This window comes from Anopheles coluzzii, chromosome 2, assembly GCF_943734685.1.
Source record: "Anopheles coluzzii chromosome 2, AcolN3, whole genome shotgun sequence".
Taxonomy (NCBI): domain Eukaryota; kingdom Metazoa; phylum Arthropoda; class Insecta; order Diptera; family Culicidae; genus Anopheles; species Anopheles coluzzii.
The window spans coordinates 120,731,350-120,748,128 of NC_064670.1; the positions used below are offsets into that span (position 1 = coordinate 120,731,350).

Below are 16,779 nucleotides of genomic sequence, written 5' to 3' on the forward strand. Positions count from 1 at the left end.
GAAATGAAATGTGTACTTAGCCATCTGAGAGTGATCTGTTTTCTCATGGTAGCAATTTTGGAGTATCTCAGTCCATTTAAGATCCTTCTTTAAAGACTGCACCACACTGTAACGTCTCAGCACTGTTCATTAGAGTGACTTTAAATCTTAATTCAAAACCCATTTCTCAAACTGACTTTTTTTGTTTGATTAGTTTGGCCAAAGCGATACTGTTATGAGAAATATAATTTGCCATCGTCAGCGAGTGCACAGATACGTCGATTCTGATCGACGAATTGAGCCACACATCGTGGATCGATTGTGTCAAAGAAGTAGAATGCTCTCGAAACAACAGGTTTGTTTCCTGAGTAAAGATGGACGCTTGGGCTAGGCTGCATGTGTCGCATAATATTCAAAGTACACATGCATGTGCTTTTGAAGGCCAAAACAACTGAGCCAAATAACAACCAGAACTTCCTTTGATGGCAGCGGTAAAAAATTGGATGACCAGAATCCGCCAACGTGTTTTATTTGTACAACTGTGGCTATCCTTCCGTGACAATATTTTGCTGAAGATCTACGCTACACGTTCACTAGCAGACGAACCATTTCCGCAACATTCGTTTTCGTGAAGATGGTATTCAGCTGTGCTAACAACATACGAGCAAGATGATCTGAGCATTGAGTATAATATAAAAGGCAGAAGAATATCTCCAAAGCATTACGTCTAAATCCAGAAGCCAACCAAGCAGCCAACATGAAGTTCGCATTCGCCTTCGTCCTGATCGCTCTGGTCGCGGTGTTCGCCGTTTCCCAGGCACTGCCTCAGCCTGAGGAGGCCGCCGCTTCCAGCAACGATGGAGCCAGCGCCAACACTAATATTGAAGAGTCCGCTGCAGTGGAAGCCATGGGAGGCCGCTGGGGGATGGGATATTTCTCAAAATTGTGGACGAGCGTCAAGAAGGTCGTCGCCGTTGTCAGATGACCAGCTGTCTGAACCAGGGTTGAGCAGCATTTTCGAGCAGCGTGCCGCATTTGCAACAATATCGTTTTGCCGAACCGCTCGACTATGATTCCTGCCGACTAATCTGTTTGAAATAGTTCAATATACACGTCTATCATATGTCGTACATAAGAAAAAAGCCCATTCAACAATTTACACTTGCATTTCAATATATCGCATAATTTTTCCAATTTTCCATGCTTGGTCTAAACCAAACAATAAGTACTGATAAATGCCGTGTACAGAAATTATAGCATCCAAAATATTGTTTTCTTTCTTCAGCTAGATTTGCAAAAAAGCTTCCTTGCAATTGTTTGGTATTTAGATTATTTTTTTAACATTACTATCTAAATGTTACTATCTAATTTCCAAAATGATAGTCGGCTAGGGTAATCTATAGAGGCGTGTACATGAGCATAATATCTGCCACTTATTCTTAAAGGGATAGAAGCATTCTACGCATGGGCATACAATTTAGGTAGGAGTGAAGAGCTGCCAGTACTTGCATGAGAGGCCTTGAAAACAGATGTCGGATGGTATGGCGAACACTTGTACAAAGCTACCGGAATCGATATCCGGGGGCTTTGACCAGTAAAGTTACCAGTTAACAGACCCAAGTAAAAGCGTATCAATACAATTTGCGAACACAACGATAGGGTAGATTCATTTTCCGATTGCGCAAAGATGTCTATCAAAATAATGTGCATTTTGTTGAATAATGCATAGTTCTGCTCCTACACTTTTCGCTTAAGATACTTGATCATCTATTTGGCGCTCGGACATGCCGGCCTATACAGGCTTTCAAGACTACTTCAGTACCACGCAACCGAGTAGCCAGTCCAGACTGGGGTAATTAAGTGTTCGGTTCCTACTAGAAGAAGAATGTGGAACCTATGGCATGGCAAATACCTCGACATAAGATAGTCAACTATCCGATTCTGTCGACTATTTTTGTCGAAGCTTGTCATACACTCCGAGGTAATGATTTGTTCATCTGACTAAAGGTAGTGAAATAAATTCCAGTTTTTTGTTGTATGTTTTACTCAGCATTTATTATTACTGCTGTTGCTTCTGACAGTCAATTAGATTACAACCGATGGTGATGGCCTTCTTGATACCGTTCCACAAGTCTCCCCAAAATCCTCGGCCTCCCATTGCCTCGACTGCTGCGGCCTCCTCCGGGGTAAGCTCCAGCACGATCCTGGTGTTGGCGCTGGCTCCATCATTGCTGGAAGCGGCGGCCTCCTCAGGCTGGGGCAGTGCCTGGGAGACGGCGAACACCGCGATCAGAGCGATCAGGACGAAGGCGAATGCGAACTTCATGTTGGCTGCTTGGTTGGCCTTGGAACTGTGACTTAATACATCCTAGTCATTCTTCCGTCTTTTATATCCGCACTCTTCAGATACCCTTGAGCACTTTTTGAGTGCTGCTAACACAGCTGCAAATTCTGTTCCACCCAAAACCAATGCGGAATTCCACCGTCTTCTTCTTCTTCTATGTTTGATTATCTGCAACTGCACAAATAACACATTCTTGAAGTGTCTAATGCCGGTTTTTACTATTTGAAGAAAACGTATATAACATTCAATTAATATGAAGCTCATATACCTTCAACACAAGTTCAATGCCACAAAAACAAAACATTCAAAAATATACATATGATATATAAATCTATACCGATAAATAGATATATCTATATAATGTGTGTGTGTATGTGTGTGTGGGGGGGGGGTACATCTTCTTCGGGGTGGCAACGCTCTCATTGCCGGTCTGGTGGTACAGTCGTCAACTCGTATGACTTAACAACATGTCCATGATGGGTTCAAGTCCCTAATGGCCCCTGTCCCCATACGTAGGGCTGGCATATTCTGCTATGTGTAATCAGTAAGTCACCAAAAACCAATCTCACTTCTCTAGTGGATACAGACAGGCTTTGACCGACAACGGTTGTTGTGCCAAAGAAAAGGAACGCTCATCCATCCGTAGGCCTGTGACAGTGCTTTTTCGAATGCGATTTTATCGGACGTGCTGTCACAATTTTGTGTGAAATTTGACAGATAACGTAGGACGTCGAAATCGTTACCCTTCGTCGTTCGACGTTGTATAGAAGAACAAGACGTTAAAAATTAAATCCCATATAAAATGGTCAACATGCTCTTAGGCCCGTGGGAAAAAAATTGCTCGATGTGTATAATAAAAAACTTTTCATTTTCAAAAGATAAATTCTTTCGCGGATCATGCCTGCTTACGCCACAGGTTGAAGACCACTGAGCTACACGACATTTGTGAGGCCGTTGCCAGACACCGTAATGAAAACATTTGACAACCGATAAAAAAAACGCTTGTAATTGTAAACAACCAAACAAAGAGTTTTCTTTCAATCAGTTTGAAGAGAATAATTGGAAAACATAAGTAATATTTGTTTTAATTTGTTGGTTTGGACTACAGCACTAATTGGCTAACTTATAGCATTTTTTTTTCGTTTTTCGGTGTGTCTGGCAGCGGCCAAATGAAGGGTGCTGCGAGCAAGCTTAGCATCATCAAAAGCTCAAGCCAATTTAGAGCTTTCTTATATTCTCTCTCTCTCTTTCTCTCTCTCTCTCTCTCTCTCTCTCTCTTTCTCTCACTCTCTCTCTCTTTCTGTCTCTCTTTCTCTCTCTCTCTCTCTTTCTCTCTCTCTCTCTCTTTCCTTCTTACGATTTCTCTCTCTTTTATTCTTACGCTCTCTCTCTCTCTCGTTCTTTCTCTCTCTCTTTCTTACGCTCTCTCACGCTATTTCTTTCTTTCGCTCTCTCGCTCTCTCTTTCTTTCTCTTTTTATATCTATCTCTCTGTCTCTCTCAATCAGCTGCTTATTATTCTGGTATGACTGAGTAAGTCGTGCACAACAAAAGTAGTAAAACTATCTCAACATTTGTACGTATCTTCTATCTTACTAGAACATGTATATATTATTTGCCATACATGTATCATTAGTATACTGAATTATATACACTGAATAAGTCTCGAAAACCTGTACATGCCGGCATGTACACGTAGGGAGCCAAATAGAAGAAGTGTTAATTGACCATTTATTGTACCCAGTACCCAGAGACTGGGCTAATTATGTGTTCGGACACACATCAACAACAATAATGTGGAACCTAAAGCATGGCGTACACCTAACATAGTGAAAAGTTATCGCAAAGTGTTCATTTTTCATAATAAGATAGTCGACTGCTTTATTATCTTGCTCGTCGACTATTTTGGACAAAGATTTTCACACAACCTGAGTGGATGATTTGGTCATCTGGCTGAAGACAGTGAAATAAATTCCAGTTCTTTTATGCTCTATTTTTCACAAATCGTTTATTGACACTTTATGTTGCTTCTAGCAATCAATCAGATCGCAACCGATGGCCATGATCTTCTTGACGCTCTTCATCATGATAGGCCAGAATCCACGCCCTCCCATTTTCTGAACTGCGGCGGCCTGCTCCGGGGTAAGCTCTAGCACGATCTTGGTGATAGCGCTGGCTCCATCGTTGCTGGAAGCGGCGGCCCGCTCAGGTTGAGGCAGTGCCTGGCAGACGGCGAACACCGCGAACAGAGCAATCAAGACGAAGGCGAATGCGAACTTCATGTTGGCTGCTCGGTTGGCTTTGAATCTGGGACTTACTATATCCTATTCATTCTTCCGTCTTTTATATCCACTTTTCTGTTGCTGCGAAATCTGCTGTCTTCTTCGGATACGTGTAGCTGCAACCTACATTCGAACAATTTCTGTGTTTGATTGTCTGCAACTGTACAAACAACATATTCTTGAAATTTGTAAAGTCGGTTGTTACTATCCATTTTATGCGCATTAATGGTCGTTATATGGCCGGTCCCGTAGTACAGTCGCCAACTCGTACGACTTAAATACATGCTCGTCATGGGTTCAAGTACCGAACGGACCTTGCTCCCATACGTAGGAGTGGCTATCCTGCTATGTGTAATCAATAAGTCACTGAAAACCAACATCACTAGTGGTACAGCCAGGTCTTGACCAACAACAGATGTTTTGCCAACGAGGAAGAAGAAGATTGATCATTATATTGATCGAAATAATTATTTTGGAGAAAAGGTATATTGTTATGTTTCAAGCTTTTGAACTTTAGTACTTTATTAACACTTATACAACATATAAAATGAATATAATACACAATGTACAATACACTTTAAAATCATTCAAGCGGGTCGCGCACCAGCCACACCGAGCGCCCGTGCCGAGAGCTCCTGCTCGATCGGCTCGCTAACACACTCTGATCGTGCGGCGCTCTGCACACACTAACCCGGCGTTCTGGAACCAATCGAACACGACATCGAACTTGAAAAATGTATGAATTTGACATGTTAGATATGTTGGTTGTCAAGTTGAAATTGAAGCCTCGCATGTTTAGTGTGTGCAATAACGTGCGTAACACACTGTCATCCTACTGGACCGGTGGCAGCACAACTGCCACGGCAATACCAGGGGTCGGCACGGCTGCCGACAACAATATAACATTCAAATAAGTTTAACATAACTCCATCTCTTTCTAAGATGATGATGTTATTAATATTTTTCATTAAAAGCTTACAAGGAGGAACTTACTGGTAAGAATATGTAAAAAAATATGTCTGAATTGAGTCAATCAATTCCAAAAAATGGCAATCGCACCATCTGCATTCAGCTCCCATTGGGAACATACGTTCTAACACAATGTTGGCACTGGCTCCATCGTTGTCGGACATTTTGCCTGTTAACCTCCAAGAGAGATCGTCCCGAGAGAACAACGCAAAGTTCATATGGGATACAGGTCGATTCATATCCTAAAGAGGCGAATGAGGCCAATTGGCTCAAAGTCTTTATACAAATATACAAACAGGTATATACAAATATACAAGGTCGATTGATGGCTAAGGAATTAACAAATGAAAGTAAGTAGAAGTGGTCTCGATTTAACAGTATCCTCGTCAATCTCGTTTATTTGCCTTTTTGGTCTCAAGGTGCATCCATCTCATACATTTTAGATTTTTTCCTCCGATTCTCTTTAAAACGATATTTTTCGGTGATATTGCAAGTGTAATAATTATTTATGAGAATCGTATACCAAAAAAAAAACCACCCAAAACCTGTGGTATTATGAATAATCTGGCACAATAAATCCAGTTAATTTTTAGTAACAACCATGTGTTTTTCCTTCGGAGAACGTATTATAAAGGGTTTCACACAAAAAAGAATATTTGGTATTTTTCGGTAAAAACACGAAACGAATAATTGGGTGTCTCCAGTACACTGATGTGCACAAAGGTTATACGTGTAAAAAAATATTCCACCGCATGTCATCGGCGTGGAACAGTGTGTTCGAGAAATGTGCCGCAGATTCAGTATTGCATCCGGTGAATTCAGGTATCATCAACGTTTTCAAGTATCATACCGCAGTCTTGGCATTGGCTAAGACAGATTACGGAAGGGGTCCTGAGATAAAGTGTGAAACCCTGTATTTCAGATAGAAAAGCTATTATGGGTTTTCTATTTTCCATTTACCTTTCTGAGAAACGATTTTGATGATCTCTAGCGTATAAATAATTTATATGTAACAATTATTAAACCGCATTTTCATAATCAACATGTACATTCAACAAAAAAGTAAACCTGCAGTAAAAAAAACCGTTAGCTTAGTACAAGTGTTGGCAAGGCCATCCATCACACAGCTGTTTCTACAATTTTTGAGACGCTTGCCGCATTTGTTCTCACGGGTTGGAAATTGAAGATTTTGTTTACAATCTCATATAGAATAAATACACTTGATATACACGTTCATGAATAAGTAGAACTCGCTTTACTTTAAATGCATTTTATTTTTTCACTAATCAGATGCGCTTACTTCTATGACAGCACAACTGAATGATAAATTTTTCTTATTGTTTTACTGTGGTTTATTTTGATTTTGGGTAGCATTCTGACAGTCAATAACTTTGCAGGCAATTTTAATGCCCTCTATTACGCCTTTCAATATTTTTTTCCAAAAACGTTTGCGTCCCATTGCCTCGACCACTAGGGCCTGCTCCTTGGTAAGTTCTATCTCGATCTTGGTATTCACGCTAGTTCCATCGTTGTTCGAAGCAGCGGTCTCCTCGGGGCGAGGCAGTGCCTGGGAGATCGTGATCACCGCGAACAGAGCGATTAGGACGAATGCGAGCGAGAACTTCATGCTGTATAGCAGATTGGCGTCTGAGTTACGGATTATTGCTTCCTTGAAATTGTTCTGCCTTTTATTGTGCCTCAAACTCGGTATAATTTCGTGACTTATTAACTCAGCTGTATAGCATCTCCAGGAAAATGCTATTTTCGCAAATCATTAGCTTCTTAGAAGATTCTGGATAGAGATCTATGTGCATCGAAAATTGCGTCATGGCTCACATCTGAACCAATAGTACACATCAGTTGCTTTTAGATATCGTCGTAGCTTCTTTCGTGCCGTTTGAAATCTGTTTTGCAATGACAAGCAAGTATGTAAAGCATTTCTGAACACATGTGAAAACTGTATACAGTGTACTAGTAAAACGAAATTATCTAATAGAATACAGTACAGAATAAACAATAGAGTACAAAATTGAAAACAAATGCGATGTGATAATGAATATGTTAAGAAAATATCACACAAAAATTAGGCTGAGTTAATGCTCAACACACAGGCTACACAATTTAATAGTTATGAGGTCCTCGAAGCCACACATTTGAATATAGCATATTCAAACGTTCATCCTACAACCGAAATAGAATAATGCAAAACATCGCAACCATTTCTGTTACCTGGGATGTGGATATGAAATATTTCATACGAAACGTTTCACGCCATAATTTCAAACACTTTTCAAACATCGAATAACCGTTTCTTTCATTCGAAAACCATACGAAAGTGTAGTGTGGATTCGGAAATACAAACAATTCCTCACATTTTTGTTATATTTGGTTCCAACCTTCAGCAAAATACTCTTTCCATCTTAAACAGCACGACCGGAAACGACACGTGCATCAAGCTCGAAGCACGCCAACGACTGCCCAGCATCATCCACGAGATCGATCTCCACCGTAAGGCTAACGCGCGGATACACCAGCAGTACGGGCATGCTCAACCGATAGGTAATGTCCTCGTTGGCGCTGACCGGACACTGGGTATTCAGCAACCAATTGCAGGCAGCAGCCCGATCCGCCGGAAGCTCGAACGGTGCCGTTACGCCCAGTGCCGTAGCGACCACTTGCGTGCGCAGGTTGGCCGCCGCAAACGGGGCCGTAAAGTCCATGTCCATAATGGCATCGGATCCACGCACCAGGTCACACGGAGGAACCGTACAACCCTCCACACGTACCTCCGTTGGGGCTGGCCGCCCTCCGGTACAGGCGCGGGTTGCTACTCCGGCACCGATTGCGTTGGTGGCCGCCAGCACCACCAGACAGACCACACTGAACAACTTCAAGCAAGCCATCGGGGAGTACGTAGAGACTGTTGCTGCTATTTACCGAACACAACTTTTCGTTTGATATTGGCTCACAGCTTGGGAAGTCTTTTTATAGCGCCCAGGGTGTGGAATCATATCGCCTGATGCACCCGAATAAGGCTGATCGAGTTACGTTATTGGCCAGGTGTTTCACTTTTTTTTGGTTGGAAACCCTCGCCCGGTGATAAGCGGTTCAGTGTTTCTTGTTCTCGATATCTATCAAAAAGGCAACCCGGGGACGGATTTACGGGCGGATCTGTTCGTCGGCACCCGATACGATACGATCGGATTCCCAGTACAATCGGAGGGGAGCAATAAATCAATATAAACATCTCATGGAAACAAAAGGCCAACGAACGAACGTTGGCTGAGACGTCGGCTGATATTATTTTTAGTCAAATGAATCTTTTCCCCATAAAGCACACACAATTCAATTCCACGGTGTATTTACTCATAATTTTATTTCTACATGCGAATCAACAACAATTATAGGTAGTGTAAATATATCATTCTATAAAACGATAAACGTGTATAATATACCTAGCTCATCTGTGTACACAACATGTGCTTCTGCTTCCTCAACCTGTCTCTACGCGTGCTTACGAAGCAATATATAGTTTTGTGGCTTAGGTAGGCGACATAAGCGCGATTAGTGGCTACTACTCTACTTACAACAACCTACCCCTACATAGAAGCTATCACTTAGCAAAGCGAAGGAATTTACAGATTTATTACAATGTTCCGCATCTTCTGCCCGCCAAACCGACAGCAGTGCGCGGGACATGATAGGGCTATTAATAAACAATAAACATCATCCCGTTCGGCTTGGTGCGATTAAAATAGCTGTGCGTGCGTTCCGGCCTGCTCGATGTAAGACTCGCCTGTTCGGTGACGCGTGTTGGGTGGTTTTGGACACCAGCATTTCTCCTTTTCTTTCCCTCTCTTTAAATTAAACGCAGAGCGCTTCTCGCCAGCTAACTTTAACCTTACGCATTCATGCCGACGCATCTATCATCAGTAGCCTACGCTCTGTTCCTCGACTACCTGTATCGCCCTGGCACATGGTTAACATTCTTTGCGTAGAGAGCGCTTCCTGCTTACATCTCTTGTGATCGCCGCAAATCTATCTAATGCTGGGTAGACCGTTTAAGCCTAAAGTGTCGCGTTTGTGTTTTCCTTCCTCGTATTTCACTATCAACAAAGACCGCTGTCGCCCGTGGCCGTTCGTGTGTGATGTTTCGCACGATGTGTCATCAGTAAATCGATTACGTTCATCAACGATTTCTGTTTTGTATTTTGTTTCTCTCTTGTTCTTTTTGTTTGCCTCGCGTAGAAGAGAACTTTACCATGGGCTAAAGTGCTACAGATCTAAAGAAGAAAACATTGAAACAGAAAACGCATTATACGATCAGTATCGGAACCGGAGCCGGTTTGTGCTCTGGCAGTGTGTCTTGTGAGGCAACTCTTTCACTGATACACTACTCTAGGCGAAGCGAAGTACACTTAAAGTTTGTTTTTGCATTTAACTTCAATATTCCTCTCCTAGGTTGCACGGGTGCGCCTAACCAATGTTCAAGTAGTTTTTTTATATCCAATTAGTAGCTAATAACGGAAGACTTTCCCTATACAAGACATAACAATAAGTGTTCATTGGCACATAAGATCTGCTCGAAGCTTCTCGTGAGCAGGCAATAGTAAAAGACAATGGGAAACCGAAACCTTTCCAAGCCTTGGGAAGTCATGGTGAAGGTGTCAGAATCTTACAAATCTAAGGCAATTCGGTCCACAAAACAACCAACTAGTGCATTGTATACAAGCACTCCATCCTATATCAAACAGAAGCAAAGATTCTGCAGAGCGCCACCCGAATCACGGTTCGGATTATTACGACGACCTTTCACCGCCACAGTAGTCGTCTCTGTGGCGGATTCCAGCTCCGCACTGGGGGCTGACGTAGGGACGAAACTCACGGCAGACGCACGGGTCGTCTGCTTCTCACCGAGACAGGAGGACATCAGTGGAATGGTCGTTGGCTTACCCGGCAGGGTCACGATACTGCTGCTGTCCGTCGTGCTCGGATGTACGCCCTCTGACATCTCCTCCCCAGCTACAAGATACCGTTTTTTTTTTTTTTGTTCAAACAACAGAGGGACAAAAGAGAGGATATAGAAAACGGTTCGGCGCACAGTGGTACGTTGAAAAGCCGTATACGACAACATGGGTGTTATTTTACAAAACGAACAAAACACGATCGCTGGCATCGCTGCACAACAACGCACGCGGTTAGCTGCGAAAAGGTGAATACAGGTGTCCTACGGTGCCATTGTGGTGCCCCCAACCTTCCTATCAGTGTGTGTTTGTGTGCGCGTATATCAGTCACAACCATTTATGTACGCAAGATAGCAGATAGCCTTTGCGTTTGAAGAATACAGAACCTCATTGATCGAAAACTTTCCCCCAAAAACCAAAAACCACATCCTCCCTGCATAGAAAGTCTTGCAAGAGATTCGTTCTTCAACTGCACGGGGCGCTGCTGCATCGAGGACATTTGTTTCTTCCCCACAAGCCTCGCGTTTGAGGCTATCTGAGTCAACCTGTGAAATCTTTACAACCCTCGTGTTCATTCTCTCTCTCTCTTTACCTTCTTAAAGTATCATGAGTGCAAACAGTGTAATAATGGCAATAATGATCGCAATAACTGTAACATAATCAATGCTGCTATTAGCCAAGCCATAGGTACATGCAAGAACGACATGCTGCGGTTGCACTAAGCTACTGCTGCTACTCTTCCGCTTCGTTTGCGCACCACCGCCGACTGATCTGCTGCGGCTACTGCTTCCGGAGCTTTCACCACGCGTTCGATAGCGTTGTTGTCGATCAGCATCATTATCATCGTCAAGAGGGCGCGGCACCAATGCCTCTAGTCGTCTCCGTTCCGCTTCAAGCCTGCTCAACTCTTCCAACGTTTCAACCGGTGGGTCATCTACGCTCGATTCTTCGACAGCATCGCTCTCTACCGGTTCTTCTTCCTTCAGCTCCGTCGTCTCCTGCGCACTCACATCCTCGATGAAGATCTCCGGTATCTGCAGCTCGCTGCGAAACGGATAGTACCCAGTGCCGCACGGTCCAATGCGAACCTCATTCACGAACGTCACCTTCCGATCGATCGGCCCGCTGCCAGGGAACTCGGACCCAAAATCGTTCAGGCTAACGTTGCCCGAATCGGTCGTGGTGGAGTCGACATCGTTCGCGGCAGTCGTTTCCTCCAGCTCCTCGGCCAGATCCTCGTGGATCGTGTCGAGACTGTGGTGCAGATGGTTGCCGAAGCTACTGCGCAGATAGAAGCTTGTCATCGGCGGTTCCTCATCGCTCGCGGTAACCTCAACAGCGGTGGCGGTGGTGTCGTGCGTTTGCGTGTCAGAAGAAGTGATAATAGTGGTGGTGGTGGTGTTCGTGTTGGTAGTGACATTCTTACAAGCGATGCTATTAGTAGCGGAAACAGCGCAAACACTCGCCACGGTGCTGGTAGTAGTGGTAGTAAGGGATTGGTTAGGGAAAAGGATGGTCGGGACGGGCACGGAAAGGACAACACCACCATCATGCTCATCGGTGGTACCGGTGGTGGCAGGATCGCCGGACAGTGCAGTACGGGGGAGCGGGACAGAGGGTTTGGCACACGACAACGAAAGCAACGGTACACGGCCGGTACCGGCTGCTTCCTTACCTGTCGGTGTTGGGCTCTTGATGCCGAAGATCATGGCAAGCTCTTCGGACGAGTTGTACTGCGACTCCGTGTCGGACGGTGTTAGCCGCACGGAGGACACCGGGGGCGACGGACGGGACGTTTTAGTTCGTCCCTCGCTAGAGGGGGACGTACTGGTGGCCCGTTGTTGGGACGTTTCGCTCGCTGTGACAGACTTAGGACCGACGCTCTGGGAGGAGGACTTTGGACAAGGCTCGGTCTCGCTCGAGGACTTCAGCTCGGTCTGCGCACTGGCAGGCACTTTCTGGGCAGCGTTGGATTCCAGCTCAATGCCACACTCCTTCATGATGATGTCGATCTCTTCCTCTGTGGACTTTTTATCCGTATCGGACTCAAAAGGTTCAATACTCTCGACCAGATTATCGTAATCACGCTCGATCGATGACTTCACGCGCTCATCTCGCTGCTCATCCTCAGCTTCCAGCTCACTGAGCTGCTCCTGGCAGCGTTTGCTGAGCGCTTCGAAGCTACCGGCCGGCGTTAGCTGCTCTATAAGCCCACTCAACACAGACGGTTCGCTGGATGGCGCTGGTTCTACGATAGTGGGCTGCTCTGGAACGATCGTCTTTGGAGCAGCACGTTCGATCGGACTTTGCTCCCGTTTCTTCGGCGACAGCTTGCTCGATGCAGACGCTTCCTTTCGCATCTCCTTCTTGGGTGCCTCTTCAATAACGTCACGCAACATTCGCTCACAGTACTTGGCCGCTTGCGCCACCTCGGCCAGCTCCTTCGGTGTCTCACTTCGCTGTGACTTCACAGTAGCTCTGGCGGCTACAACCACCACCTCCTCCTTTTTCGTGGGTGCAATCGTCTTGGAAATGGGACGCGCCCCTCCAACCGACTTCACCTCCGGGCTGGTGCCACTCGACACGGACTGCGTTTCTTTGCGAAGTTCGGCCAGATCGGCCCCAAGCTTCTCGCTCGTAGACTGCGCCTCCAGTGCGATCGCGTTCAGGATCTCCTCAAACTCGGCCTTATGCTTTGCGCCCACAATGACCGGTTCGGTGCCGGAGCGCGGTCGTGGAGTAGGTGTCGAACCGGCACTGCTTCCCTCTGTCGCTGCCGGGCTCTTGGGTGGACTTCCGGACGAGCTTGACTTCAGCGTTGAAGGGAGATTGAACACAGCACCACGATTCTCCTTCGGCAGTGTCGTGCCACTCTTCGGACGCATGGTAACTGGCTTCTCCTTTGCCGGTGAGGCATCTTTCGACTTCGGTGCCGGTGCCACCACCTCCCGACCAGGGGTGGTCGCTTCTCGCAGACTCTTTGCGTACAGCTCTATCTTATAGTAGTCTTCCAGATTTCCACCCGAAGGTTTGGCCGCATCGCGCTGTATCTGGCTGTAGATGTTGGACGATAGCGAACCGGTCGAACGTTTCTGGCGTGAGTCGTCCGACCCGCTGCTAGTATTACCGCTCTGCGATGGTGGTGCATGACGTACGCCGGCACGATCGATACATGCCAGTAGATCCTTGTCCTTGCGCAGCTGTCGGAAGGCGAGGTCGTCTGCCACGAGATCCGGAGATCGCTGCGGTTGGAAGCGTGGCTTGGTCTGCTTCACCGGTGCCTGCACCGTCAGATAGTCCGTGTTCGGGGAGGGTGGTATCGGTCCGACTGGAATACCGAACGGTGGCTGCGTTTCTGGCGCTTTGATCGAGCTGTTTGCTCGCTTGATGCTACGGTAGCTTAGATCATCTAGCTGTACATCTGGCTCGGCCTTAGCTCGCTCCTCATCTGCATCCGCATCGTAGCGATAGTGACGCGCCCGCTGGCTGAACCCAGTTGGTGTGGGAAGATCTCGTTGCTCGGCACGCTCTAGCAGATCTTCATCGCTGAGCTTAAGGCTCTTGTAGATCGCTTCCAGCTCATTGATTGCCTCCTCCAGGTTGGCCGATTTGCGCTTCCGGGCTAACTCTTCCTCCGAGCAGGAGTTTCGCTTCGAAATGGTTCGCATCGGTGGAGCAGGAGGTTGCTGCTCTTCACCATATCGCCTATAGCCGTGCGTTCCATGCACCGTAGTAGTACCTTGGGCAACGGTTTTTGCCACATGTTCTTCGTATTTGTTCGGCACCACCGTTGTCTCCGGTGCCGTTTTCATCTTCACCTCGTACAACTTTTCATTCGACTTCGCTCGGTTAGCACATGTCTCTCCGGTCTGCCGCAGATACAACCGTCCGCTCACAATGTTCTCCATCTCCCCATCTCCATTCTTCCCATTCTGCTTATCATCCAGCAGATGGTCGAGCTCGCGCGTCAACTCCTGATTGCGACGGTTCATGATCTCCAGCGCTCGGGATGTCGATACGGAGCGAGATGAAATGGCCGTTCCCGCCACACCCGGACGACGTTCCGTAGCACGACCACGGCGCGATTGTACCGTCCCATTTTGCTGTTCCTCCTCAATGCGACGCCAGAAGGCGGATGCGGACTGTTGTGGAGTGCGCGAACCACCTCCACCACCGACCGAGTCGGAACTGTCCGCACGCAGCGACCGTGAGGACGAACCAACGCGTCCTCCTCCGGTCGGTGTGGGGGTGCTGGTGTAGGCGAGGGAAGACTCACTGCCCGTCGGCACCGGATCGGCTAGCTTCGGTTCGTACGGTTCGAAGGTGCGATCTTGTATCTGGATCGGTTTGCGCGAACGAGGCGTTACATCCGTTACGTAACGATACTCTACCGAGTGCTGCGGTGGTGTGGCAGGCAGTGTCGCATGATAGTTCGGTTGCTGCTGATGGTGCTGCTGCTGCTGTTGATGCTGATGGTGCTGATGGTGATGGTAAGCCACACTGGACGGTGGTGTACTCGGTGGCTGGATGGTGGTAACTGGTGGTTGCTGCTGTCGAGATATGTAACGCTGTCTGTGTTGTTGCTGTTGTTGCTGCTGCTGCTGCTGTTGTACCTCAGCCGGCTGTACAGAGGTAGCTCTTGGTGGTGTTACAGAGTGTGCACTGGGAGCAGTACGCTGCACTGGCTGCATCGAACCCCACAAGCGATCCTCACTGTTACACTTGCCGTTCGATTGCCAAACGTTACCCGGCACCTGATGGAACCGATCGAACGCATAAGACACGGGTCGTGCCTCGTTGGTGTGACCGATCGTGAGCCGTCGCTGCGGATCCCTGGGAGGAATCGGCGGTGGACTGCGGATAGCGTCACGCATCGAGCTCGCCTTGCTCTGTATGTAGAAGCTGTTTTCGTACGTTACAGCTGCCGGTGCGTTACCCGTACCGTGGGACGGCGGTGCCGTCGAGTAGTTCAACTGATGCGCATAGTTCGGCGAGCTCGACTGATACAGATGGTGCGGAACGTTCGTTAAGCTGGCCGAATTGCGCAGCGTCATCTGGAGTGGTTGCTGCTGCGGCTGATGATGGTGATGCGTGTGGTGATGATGCGGATTGTGTCGTCGGTAGGTAACGTCCATTGACTGAACGCTGCCACCGTGCAGCATACTGGGTGAAATCGGTTGCGTGTGCCATCGATTGACGGTAGGCGCTGGTACGACCGAGCCCTGCGGACTACCGCCATCGTCACGGGACATACGCTTCAGGTAACGCTCGGTGCGTGCCGTACGAGACTTTCGATGCGAGCCGGCACTATGATTGCCCAAGCTGTCGTCACTGCGGAACCGCGACATGGAGGACGATCGATGCGACTCCTCATCGCTTGATGACTGCCGCTCCTTTGAATGTCTGCTCGACCGGTCCGTCTTTCTTCCCCGTCGATCGAGCGATCCATTCCCGGGGTATCGTTCGATTGTGTTTATGCCGTCAGTTTCCCGGAACCCGTACTGGTTCAGTTGCTGTGGATGGTGCTGATGATGCGGTATAATGTGCTGCTGCTGCTGTTGCTGTTGCTGTTGTTGTGGATTGATTACAATGTGATCAAATCCAGCACCCACGATCCTGCTCGAACGCTTCTTGCGCTTGCCGTTCAGCGTGCCCTGGCTCTTGACCGGCACAAAGCCCGCCTTCCGGTCCTCCTCCGAGCTCGAGTCCGTCTCTAGGTCCTTCTTCTTCTTGCGAAACAGACTGCCCAGCGACCACTTCTTGTCCTTGGCGTCCTTCGCTTTGTGTGCCGTCGTTGTTGCCTTTTCCATGGCTTGCTGTCGCTGCTGCTGCTGCACATGAGTCGTTATGTCCTTTGGCAGCGGTAACTGTGGCCTCCACGGGGATGCCGTCTGTACAGTCTGCAAGGGAAAAGGGAAAGAAAGATGGTAAATAAACAATCTTCGATGGAATGCAATCGAAACGAATGGGTAGTGGGCAGACAGTACATCATCATCATCTTCTTGCTACGGACTGGAACACTCCAGATTGAACGTAAATGCGATGTGAAGAATCTAAAAATAAGTCCACCGTAACTGTTCATCCCACAACACACTCTTGATCGATGGTTCCCATGCCTTACAACCATCACTAACGTTCGATCGTCGTTCGAAATCGCTATCAGTTTGCTAATTCTTTCCCAAGAGCAACTCTGCCACAATTGCCACAATTTAAAAAGCGTACGCAAGCGCTTTCACCTGTCC

General features: G+C 47.1%; 5 protein-coding genes across 8 annotated transcripts in view; 1 reads left to right on the forward strand and 4 right to left on the reverse strand.

The window, feature by feature from the left end:
- LOC120953590 (supervillin) overlaps positions 1–16,779 on the reverse strand; it is a 178,401-nt gene that overhangs the window by 120,810 nt on the left and 40,812 nt on the right. For all 4 annotated transcript variants that reach the window (XM_049606663.1, XM_040373694.2, XM_049606664.1 and 1 more), the window contains exon 2: positions 12,213–16,437. In XM_049606663.1, the coding sequence (XP_049462620.1) occupies positions 12,213–16,437 (4,225 nt within the window). The remainder of the gene's footprint in view (positions 1–12,212; positions 16,438–16,779) is intronic.
- The window catches only part of LOC120951731 (uncharacterized), a 218,876-nt gene continuing 202,542 nt past the window's right edge, over positions 446–16,779 (forward strand). Inside the window, exon 1 of the mRNA XM_049606679.1 lies at positions 446–796. Coding sequence (XP_049462636.1) covers positions 737–796 — 60 coding nt within the window. The 5' untranslated portion in view covers positions 446–736. The remainder of the gene's footprint in view (positions 797–16,779) is intronic.
- LOC120953598 (uncharacterized) lies at positions 2,011–2,365 on the reverse strand. The gene has a single exon (XM_040373715.2). The coding sequence runs from the start codon at positions 2,303–2,305 to the stop codon at positions 2,039–2,041; it is 267 nt and encodes an 88-aa protein (XP_040229649.2). The 5' UTR covers positions 2,306–2,365; the 3' UTR covers positions 2,011–2,038.
- LOC120953601 (uncharacterized) lies at positions 4,308–5,387 on the reverse strand. The gene has a single exon (XM_040373717.2). The coding sequence runs from the start codon at positions 4,602–4,604 to the stop codon at positions 4,353–4,355; it is 252 nt and encodes an 83-aa protein (XP_040229651.2). The 5' UTR covers positions 4,605–5,387; the 3' UTR covers positions 4,308–4,352.
- On the reverse strand, positions 7,944–8,545 carry LOC120953592 (NPC intracellular cholesterol transporter 2-like). Its single transcript, XM_040373708.2, has one exon. The coding sequence runs from the start codon at positions 8,474–8,476 to the stop codon at positions 7,994–7,996; it is 483 nt and encodes a 160-aa protein (XP_040229642.1). The 5' UTR covers positions 8,477–8,545; the 3' UTR covers positions 7,944–7,993.